Raw genomic sequence first — 10,887 nt, 5'->3', positions numbered from 1 at the left:
ATTAGGATGAGATGTGCGCATAGATATTTTAAGTCTGTATGAAGCCCCTAGGGGGCCACAGTCACTGCAATTTTTTTGACAGCTGTAAAGCGTCCCCCTTGTTGGTGTAGCCATCGACATCCAGAAATAATGTGCAGAAGGCTTTCAATAAGTAGAAAGATCAGAGCAATCAGAATTACAAATGGAATAACACATTTTGTAAACCCAGCAGGCATTTATATGCAGAGCATTCTGTGGGTATTCTACATGCTGGACCACTGAGTAGTCCAAAAGGCTGTTGAAAGTCTAAATGAAATTATGTCTATCTGACATTGGACATTGCAAACCCTGTGTGAAATCAGTTTCTTTATTCTATTCCATGCTCTTAATCTAAATTTAGGTCTAAAATCAAACTTGCTGAACAAAATTTTATGAATATCAATGGGCCCATCACAAGCGAATGTCTGGAGTCAGAGTAATGATACAATGTTTGTGTTGTCTTGATACAATGTATAGTTTAACGGCGGAAATGAGGTAGATGAGATTATCTGTTGTGACCGCTAGTTTCTACTGGCAACACTTAAAAGTCGCTGTCAACACATCCAACATGGCGGACGGGGATTCCTGGGGTAAGAAATATCAGTGGAAATACTATGGGACTGTCACAAGATGTGTTTTCGTACAGAATCAAAAATGTTTACGATGTGACCAAACGATGATTATAATCATGAAACAACTTCGCAGTCATTTTTGACAGGTGATGACGTCTTGTGTTTTCTTAGATGCTGACAGTTTTGATCCAGATGAGCCGATAAAAAAGGTGTCAGTACATGATAAATGGGAAGGGGAGGATGAAGAGGAGGATGTTAAGGTATTCAATGTTAATTTGTCATATAACTTCACATTTAAGACTTACGCTAGTGTCAACGTTACAACATGCAGTCCTTGGCGAAATGTCGCCTACCAGGAACCGAGCCAGCTATTAGTCTCGTTAAATTGATCGGCTCACGTTAGCTAAGCACATTCGGCTAAGGTTAGTTATTCCAAGCTAACTTTACTTGCTAGCTGTATAGTTGCGCCAAGGTGATGACAACATTGGTTTTCGGTTACACTAACCTGCAGGATGGATGCTACACACATAGCTATGCTCTAGGACAAATGATTTCACATTTTAAAATGCACAACATTGCATCAGTATACACCGTATACACAACATATCAATTAGTCTATACATTGTTTTGCAAAAGGAAATGCAAAATGTTCTCAGTTTTCGGTAACCTTAAAGCCTAATGATTGTGTAGGGTGACTAACCAGGGTTGTTGACGTTACCGTTATGTCAGAAAGGAGGCTATAATTAAGCCCACTGTAGGTGCCGTGAGGTTTGCATGGTGGCATGTGGTCGGTAGTTGCTGCTTTCTTCAGCCAAGCTGCTGTATAGAAGCCTGTGTTTTGTGTGGTGCATTCTCTGCCTTGGTTGCCAGTTTAACACAAAGTGTTTGACTTGTCTATAAACATCTGGATGTCGGCCTCTAGGATAATTGGGATGATGAGGAAGAGGAAGAAGAGAAGTCTGCCGAGAAACTAACAGGTAGGCACTTGTTAATAGCTGAAGACAGATCTTGTTTTTAATATTTTTTAAGTAACCCTGGTTACTTTTGTTTTACAGAGGCGCCATCTACTGAGAAGAAGAAACTCAATGACAAAATTAAAGAGAAGGAGAACTTGCAAAGAAAAAAACAGGAGGAACTTCAGAAAAGGGTGTGTGTGAAGTACTGTCCTTCTGTATATGCAGCTGTTTTACTTGATGCAGGTTCTATTAGCTGCCCTGTCTCTTTCAATCCCAGATAGAGGAGGAGTCAGACGAGTCTTCAGAGGTTAAGTCAGAGGACAAGTCAGAGGACAAGCCAGAGGACGAGATCGCAGAAAAAATACACTTGAAGAAGCTTCAGGAGGACTCAGACTTGGAGTTGGCTAATGACACATTTGGTAAGAGCATCCCTGATGATGATGATGACGGAGACTGTATACTCTCTCCCTACCTACCTACCTACCTACTCACTGATGATGTATTACATCAAATGCCAAAGTTTGACTTGACTTTAAGGCAGTTCTGTTCTTCTTCTTCTTCTTCTTCTCTCAGGTGTTGTCAGTAACCATGTAACAGGCATCGATGCCATTAACCCCTCCTCCAAAGATGATTTCACAGAGTTTGAGAAGCTGCTGAAAGACAAGATCATGCCCTATGAGAAGTCCATACATTACAGCAGCTTTCTAGAGTCTCTGTTCAGGAACGTGTGTCTCTCATGTGGGTATCTCTGCAGCTTTCTAGAGTCTCTGTTCAGGAACGTGTGTCTCTCATGTGGGTATCTCTGCAGCTTTCTAGAGTCTCTGTTCAGGAACGTGTGTCTCTCATGTGGGTATCTCTGCAGCTTTTTAGAGTCTCTGTTCAGGAACGTACGTCTCTCATGTGGGTAGCTCTGTGTTGATCATTTCTTAGATACTAAATATTGGTTTCTGTTACAACTTACATGAGCCAGAATGTGGTGAAACAAATATTAGGCTACTCCTGCCTGATGTTCCTCAGTGAAACCGAGATCTTGCTGTGTTTTGACTTGGGGAAAAGAGTTGATCTGCTTTTGTGCTTTCTTGTTTGTTTGTGTATTTGTGCAGTGGAGGTGGAGGACTTGAAGAAGATCAACACCTCTCTCACTGTGCTCCTCAGCGAGAAACAGAAGCAGGAGAAGGTGTGTTGATGACGCCCGGTCTGTGTGGTGTGTCCTGCGGTAGATGATGACGCCCGGTCTGTGTGATGTGTCCTGATGAGACAGATGCGTTTCCTTTAACTTGTTTAAAAGCCCAGGGTGAATCAGAACAGTCAGACATGGATGTTAGGCTTTTCATTGAAGCTAAGTTGTCAGATCTTTTACCATTTCTGTATGAATATGAATGTCAGTTTGTTGATTGAGTGTTTATACTCTGCGCGTAAACTGTTTGCTTTCATAGCAGAACAAAGGCAAGAAGAAGAAGAAGGGTATTGTGCCAGCCGGCGGTCTCAAGGCTAAGATGAAGGACGACCTGGATGATTACGGCGAGTTTGATGGCGGTTACACACAAGACTACGAAGACTTCATGTGACCCAGGCTCCATGACTCCTCACCCTTCCCTGCCCTTTGACCCATGACCTCTACATGACCTGCGCCCCAGCCCATCAGTCTTAGCTTGAGCTGCGCTAGAGCAACCAACCATCCAACCAACCACACATCTCTCCACCCACGAGGCTTTGCGCTCCATGTGTCCTGTGAGGGGAAGGCTGCATGCTCTAGACCGAGGTTGGCTGGGTGTCCCCCCCCCCCACCCCCCTCTGGGCCTCCGGGGGGTTCTTCCTCTGGATGCTCCCCAGGATGGTTCCCATAAGGACGGAGGAGAGTGGACTTGAGCAGTCGGAGGGATGGCGAATGCTGAGGAGCGCTGTAGCAAGCTAACGCATCACATCCCTGCAGTGACCACCAACCACAGCAAAGAAGACTGCCAGCCGGGTCATGGGTCTCGCTGACGGACGGACATCTGCTACTACTTGGAGGGGAAATTGACAGACTATGCAAGTAGATCCCGAGTAAACCTACATTTGTGTTGCGTTGTGTCTGACTTACCTCATGGATTGTAGTTTGTCGTTCTTTTAAATGTCACTGAGCTGCTCGTCTGGTAGGGAAAACAAGCCAATAACTGTTGGCTTTTTAGATATTCTAATTAGACTTTGGTTTTCACATTAGCACGTATGTAGTCATATACAGTTGATAAAAACAACTGGTTTATATGTGCACTCGGGAGTTTTCTGTCTATTCAGTGTTTGCTTTCCAATATGTGATTTCACTGCACATAGTGAAGTGCTGAATTTGTTACTTTCTTGTGAAATTCTGAAAAGTTATCAAAACTGTGATGAGATTTGAGGTGGAACATCTGCTAACTTTGTTGTTTTGCAGGAACAATCAGTTTTAGCTGCTCTGAAACTTAATTTATTAATTAATGTATTAATTCACTCCATGCATCCAGCAGATCCAGAGTGCTTTGCTAAAAGAGAAGGCATTTGGCTTTTTAACAAGATAAAATAAATGGGATTGGATTCAGGACCTCAAACGACTATAGTGTTCTCTTAAAAATATGTATTAAACGTACTCTTGAAATGCCTGTAACTGTTTTCTGTGAGCTCTGCTGACCTTCATCAGTAGCAACACGGCACCATATCATTCAACTCATGGAATGCATAGCATAGCAACAAGTCCTTTTTAGGCTGAGGAACAGGAACACACAGCTGCCACTCAAAAATATTTCAGTGTTTTCTAAACTCCTCGTTTTATCAGATGTTGCTCTACAATGCCATGGTGTTGCCATGGTTATGTGGGCGGTCATGGTAGATGGTGCAGAGGAGAAAGTCCCAGGTGTTCCTGTTCGAACGCGTTATGGGTTTTAAAAGCTTCCTGGTTTTTACATTTACTTTTTATGTTTTTAGTTACAAAAAAAATAGCATGGTTGGACAGCACGGTCACCAATCTAAGCGGTAATCCAAACACTTTTGGGCGCTGCTGGCAGTTAACCGAGAGGTGCTGCCGTAAAGACCCTTGCTTCCCCCTGCCTTCACCATTTTGACCTTGGAGACCTGATCTGTGTCAGTCAGGAGCTGCGGTGACTGAAGCCAGACGCGTTGCGTTTTTATTACGATCATCATGGCGGAGAGAGGCACACCTGGGCTTAGCGAATAACCTGCCAGCGGCGTGGCCTCGTCCTTGGTGGTGGGTCACTATCTTGATCATGCGCTAAATTGCCCCCTAAATTGGTCACGTGACCTGGATCACAAAGGGTCCAGTCTTTTTGCATTGATTGAACTTATCTAAAATTGCTCAAAAGGATGAAATGGTTTTAGGACAAAAAGAAAACAACATGGAGATTGTAAAGATAAGGCCTGGGGATAATTAACAACACATTCTGACTCTACGAACTTACTGTAATGCCCCCTCATCTATTGGCTGTCAGGGGGGTGGAGGTGTGTGTGTGTGTGTGTCTATACTGTATGCACATGTGTGTGCGAGTGTGTGTGTTGCTGTAAACGTCTGTGAGGCTTTCACTATAAAAGGTGGCTGCGGGTCAGGGCAGGCATTTTTGCAGGACTGTACTGTGTGTGATGGACGGTTCTGTGTGCTGGGTGTTTTGGGCGCTCTGGTTGCTGGGGGGTCCCCCGACGCGGGTGCTGGCTGCTTCAGACTCCAAGGGTACGCAACCCTCCTCCTCTTCCTCCTCCTCGACCATCCTACAAGCTCTGCACTGCCCTCCCTGCGAGCGGATCCACTGCTCCCCCCAGCGCACCCTCAAGCTCACGTGCACGGGGGGCATCACCACGGGGGTGTGCGGCTGCTGCCCCACCTGTGCCAAGCTGGCGGGGGAGAGCTGCGGGGGCAGCTGGGACTACCTGGGCAGGTGTGACGAGGGACTGGTGTGTGTGCACGAGGGCTCCACGGGCACGGAACCAGAAGCAGCGCTCAAGGGGACCTGCAAGTCAGGTATGAGACGGCAGGCAGGATGACCGCTGTCATTTTAACTACAACGTGTATTTGCATTTATGCAGATCTATGCATGCAGGACATTTACGTTTATCACAGGCAATGTTTGTTTTTTTTAATCGTGCTTCAATTTGAGAGGAGATAATCTGATGATTTTTCTGCTGGTGATTGAAAATTGACATCAGAGGGGTTAATCTCATTTATGAACTGTGAAAAGCGATAAAGCAGTCAAGGACTCCTTTGATCTCATTGTACGCTTTCAAATAAGCAAAGTAATAATGACACCTCTTATCTTTACCATGGTGAAATCGACAAGCCCTATCGACAGAAATTGCATCAATATAGTTAAGGATTCTGGAAGTCGCCTATATAACATTACTAAGATCTTGCATCTCAAAATATCTTTTAGAGAAAGCATACTTATCCACAAAATGTGCAAACAGTAACTCGGTAGAATATTAAAACACCCTGTTGTCTGCAGTGCTGGATGTGGATACCTGCCGCCTGGATTGCACTTGGGAGTTCTGCCAGGCCAACCCGCATGAGATCTGCTCTGCCAGGTATGGAGAAAACACAAATACACTCTCAGGTGTGAAGAAACAGTGACTTAATTCTGTGATACTTCAGGAAAATAAGCCATCAAATGAACTTGCATATGTACCCGAGGTCACCTCCTACACCTAGATACTGACTCTGTCCACTTTCACCATTACATTATAATCTGCCTAGGATTAAATCAACAACATGTTTTCACTAGCTGCTTTTTAAAACTCCCTGTAACGCTTTATACCCCATCTTACCCCTGTACCCCATCTCCCCCCTCCCTCTGTACCCCATCTTACCCCATCTTACCCCTGTAACCCTCTCCCCCTCCCTCCCTCCCTCCGGTACCCCATCTTACCTCTGTAACCCTCCCCCCCTGTACCCCATTTTACCCCTGCCCTCTCCCCCACTGCAGGTCCGTGTCCCTGGAGAAGCAGGAGTGCCAAGGCTCCTGTCAGCACACGTCCTGCTCCAGCTGCCTGGTCCTGCAGCCCCCGCGCTGCCCTCAGTCCTGCGGCCCCACCGACGACTCCTGCCTACAGCACCACGGACGCTGCATCCAGCGCCACCTGGCCGAGACGCACCACCCCCCCACCTGCCACCAAAACCTAAAGGTGAGCACCGCCCCCCCCCCCCCCCCCCAACTGATGGTGAAACATGTTTCAGTAAGACCTACTGAGGTAGAAACCTACAGGACATCTGCACATCCCCACTGATGGGGAAACATGTTTCAGCAGGTCATTCACACATGCATACATACAAGTATATGTTATTACAATCGCAATTAGAATGTCCTAATAGCTGGAGGAGCTGTGCAGCCCCTCCACTTATGAATGTTTACATGTTGGTTGATGGTTACCCTTTTTTTAAACCAACAGAGCAACTCTGAAGGCTATTTCGTGTGCTTGGTCCCCCCCTGCCTGAACACCGTCAAATAATCCACCTTCCTCCAGAAGCAACCCAGGAAGACAAGTTTAATAACGATGTAGCATGGACTAAAATGGCAGCTATTGTAAAATTGTAAAAAAAAAAAACAAGTGTGATTTCAGTCTTGTGATTTGTTTGTATATCTTGCAAGCCTACATTGTGATTCCAAACACCTGTACAGAGTCATTTAATGCAAAGTGTTACTAAAATAAAAGGAGAAAACACAAATACTCTGACTCGTCTGATTGTAAAATTATTATGATGGCTACACACTTAAAGTGATGCTGAAAGGAGTTTAAAAAAATGCATGTTTAATAGAAATTGCATACCTGTATGTTAAAATTAAACATACAAAATTGTTTGTGGACAGAAAAGTACTGCCATTTCTGACAATGTTACCGTTAAATCCGAATATATAGGCTATAAATATGTATAAAACCCAGCACTTATTCCGGTGAGAGTCCAACATGAAATGGCCAGTATTTATTTTCAAGAGATGCATTAGCACCAGTAACTGTAAATTCGCAAGAGCTGATAAGATAAGAAGCAAGTTACGCGTCAGTGAATTGAAGTCGATCATAGGAGCACAGCAGTTAGTCTGCAACCTGACTAAACTGATTTTTAAAACGTAGATTAAAAGGTTGAATAACACAACCTTCATGCACATGTAACTTCACTATGCCTTCAGGGTTCTGAATATGACTGCAAGATCACAGCACACGCATTTCATTCAAATACATCTACAAAGAGAGCATCGCTGCTATAACAAACACAAATGGGGCAGAATTGTTCGACTGAATTGCTTAGCTCTCGGATGTGGCAATTCAACCTGAATAATGACTGTGCCCACCCGAGGGGTATGACTGCATACTCCTGGTGGCTGGTTACTGAATAACCTTTTATGGACCTGTAATAACTCACAATGGACTGGTGTGCTCACTTACCTTTTGATGTGTGCTTCATGCAAAGATGTGAGAGAGGAGATGGCTAATTCTCATAAAACTGTTCCCATCAGACACTACTTTATTGATTTATGGGTTTAAATTAGGTCATTTTGTCTGTTTGGCACGGAAAGAAGTTTTTCTTGGTCCTGACAACTGGTCTACTGGTCAGCGTTAGCCATTTCAATATAATCTAGCGACAAAACGAGTGTTCCCTTCTGGCACAGACAGTGCACAGGGGCTATGAAAGCGTAGCGTAGATACATATGCACACCCATCATCTGATGCTCTCAATCAGTGCTGTTAAAGACAAAATATATACAAATACAAAGCATGTAAATAATAAGTTATTGTGCTATCCTTGCGTACGCAGCAGCGACCCATCTGCACATGGTCATGAATGGTAACTCAACCCTGCAGCCATATAAACAATGCCATATAGCCTACAACCGGCAGCTAGTGCCTCTACCGCTCACAAACGTAGTATCAGGATCAAAGGATGCCGCGTCTGTTATCTGTATCTATCGGTCGCCTCTATCGCCGCTGTTGTTTTTGATCGATAAGTGCAGAAGATATCAGGACACCTCTAGGAGGTCATTGTGTTGCAAAGCCCACAACTAGTTTTGAATACGTAACGCTACAAACCATGCAACAGAACTGGGAACGCAATCACCAAAACAGTACAACATTGTTTTCATTGGTCTCGGCGGACGACATAATGTTTTAATCTGCAGAACAAAACAAAAAAATTAAGTAGCCTCTAAGTAGTAGCCTATACTGTAGTGTGAATTATTAACATACTTAAAAGCAATGCGATTCTAGGTGCTCAAACTGATAGAAAGGGAACATGAGGTCAGGGGCATCAGTTCTTACACACAAGCTCTGACAGGACAGAATTTACAAATATTTAGCTCTGTTGTTTTTCCTTTCCTAGTCTATTGTTTTCACCACTGACTGAAACCATTAACTAACGATTATTTAATAACTTCACAATTTAATTAATTCAAATTAGTTTTAAATGAATTGAGTTAACCTTTTACAACTGTATTATGTAGCCTCCACCTACATGCGCTCGTAATCTGTTATTGTCTCCCTGCCCTCTCCATCCTCATGCCTGAATCATATTCATCAATGGCAGTTTGTTAAAATGATAAACGTCGTGCGATCTTTTTCTGACTGAGCTGTCAACGAGATGTTTTGACATTCGAACTTGGAGAGCCTGACAACACCCCTCACTTTTCATACTGTAGCTGGCCATCCGTTTCGCTTAGCATTGCCGGTTACCTACACATCACTTAATTTGTTTACGTCCTGTGTTACGAAGAGACCTCGAAAAGGAGAGAAATTGTCATTATGACAGCCCTGCATCCAGTTATCTAGCCAGCGACCTTATGATTAAACTCCGCCTTCGGTTGTTAAAGAAGCAGACTTTACAAACACATGCCACTTTAACAACTGTAACACAACGATACCCTATTCCACTCACCACGACGGCGTTTCTGGTTCATTCGAGTTTCAGGCAAGGTGGTTCTACCAAGTCAATGCTGAACTTGCCGAGAAACATTTCATAGAATACATTTCATAACATTTCGTAACGAGGAAAAGCAAACGAAAAATAAGACGTTCGCCGCTTCTTTTTGTCGTCTGTATACGTTCTGGTAAAACACTGGGGTTCGACCAAAGTTTTAATTTAGCAAACAAGACCCATTCCAGTGTAAACCTAACTGTTCTAGCTAGTCTTATGGACTTCAGGCTTACCATGGGATTTTCACTAAAATAACGATATTAGCCTACTTTAAAACCTACCTGTCATCTGTCATCCACAGACACTTCTTTCACCTGCCTTCTCCTTTTCTATCCTTTCCCTGAATAATTGTTCTCATCTTCACTCGAGCGATGTTGGCGAGTTAATAAACATCTCTCTCTCTCTCTCTCTATATATATTTTTTTGCTAGTCATGGCAATTGCTGTGCCCGGAGGGTGAGCCGTGACAGGCCGGCCTGTAGGCTACTAGCGTACACGTGTCCGTGTACTTCTCCGTGTGGAAGGCTGTGTTTATGATACACTATGTGACCATTTTAAATAAAAGGTAAAAGATAAAATAAAAGGTAAAAGATAAATGAATGACAAAGAAGCTTCCAGTTATTATGCAACTCGTATATATTTTTTAGCCTATCACTGTTTTGCCTGTTGCATTACCACCTTTCTGCGCCCCTGAAAATGAAAAAGACCGTAAAAAATAGACAGGTTTTACAGGAATGACTCGATAACTTCCCACTCTCTCTCGTAAAATAATGTTTATGAACCCATATAAACCATCATCGTAAATTCTCCATTGGTCCTAATAGTAAACTACTGTTAACTGGTAAAATCGTACAAAAATTATAAGAGTGAATTAAAATATGAACCATATACATGATGTTCATAAACCCAACATCTTTTCAGCTTCAAATTTCTGCCGTATTGTACTGATCTCTACATATTTTAGCGATAGTCACCATTTGTGATATACAACATAACTATTTAAGTTTAACAACTGTAATTGTAGTCAGAAATAACTATTTGGGGTTGCAGTTGTAGCTATGATCTCACTTAAAGTAACAGCAAGAAATATATATTTAAAATGATAATGATAAAAATGCTTTTAAAATGATAAAGAAAAACTTCGATATGTTGAGCGGTGCATAACTACACCTGTGCAAGTGTTACCACTGCACCTCTGCCCCCTAGCTGTCCGGCTTCTCATCATCGATTACTGCAGTGTGTCCGCACCGCCCCCCCCCCCCCCCCCCCCCCCCCTCCACAGCGTGTCCTCACCACCCTCACCACCACCACAGCTGCACCAAGCTCTCCCACGAGTCACATAAGGGCCAATAAACTCACATTTAAAACACATTTGCAAAGGAAAGAAAAACCAAACACACACACGGAGATTCCGTGAGATG

General features: G+C 43.5%; 2 protein-coding genes across 3 annotated transcripts; both read left to right on the top strand.

Moving 5' to 3' along the window:
• Positions 1-493: 493 nt before the first annotated feature.
• eif3ja (eukaryotic translation initiation factor 3, subunit Ja) lies at positions 494-4,164 on the top strand. Of its 2 annotated transcripts, none has more exons than XM_031564703.2 (8): positions 494-608; positions 762-850; positions 1,513-1,567; positions 1,646-1,737; positions 1,824-1,965; positions 2,120-2,284; positions 2,650-2,723; positions 2,986-4,164. In XM_031564703.2, exons 1-8 carry the CDS (start codon positions 518-520, stop codon positions 3,112-3,114), a joined length of 837 nt encoding a protein of 278 aa, XP_031420563.1. In that variant the 5' UTR covers positions 494-517; the 3' UTR covers positions 3,115-4,164. The 2 variants fall into 2 exon arrangements, with proteins under 2 accessions (XP_031420563.1, XP_012674175.1); XM_012818721.3 differs by having other exon boundaries at positions 2,983-4,164.
• Positions 4,165-4,250: 86 nt separating this feature from the next.
• si:ch73-330k17.3 (IGFBP domain-containing protein) lies at positions 4,251-7,237 on the top strand. Its single transcript, XM_031564704.2, has 4 exons — positions 4,251-5,531; positions 6,013-6,091; positions 6,490-6,688; positions 6,953-7,237. The coding sequence occupies exons 1-4, from the start codon at positions 5,156-5,158 to the stop codon at positions 7,010-7,012; spliced, it is 714 nt and encodes a 237-aa protein (XP_031420564.1). The 5' UTR covers positions 4,251-5,155; the 3' UTR covers positions 7,013-7,237.
• Positions 7,238-10,887: the final 3,650 nt, after the last annotated feature.

The sequence above is a fragment of the Clupea harengus genome, chromosome 3 (genome assembly GCF_900700415.2).
Source record: "Clupea harengus chromosome 3, Ch_v2.0.2, whole genome shotgun sequence".
In the NCBI taxonomy this organism is placed as follows: domain Eukaryota; kingdom Metazoa; phylum Chordata; class Actinopteri; order Clupeiformes; family Clupeidae; genus Clupea; species Clupea harengus.
The sequence above is the reverse complement of the archived record's forward strand: the minus strand, read 5'-3'. Positions and strand labels throughout refer to the sequence as shown.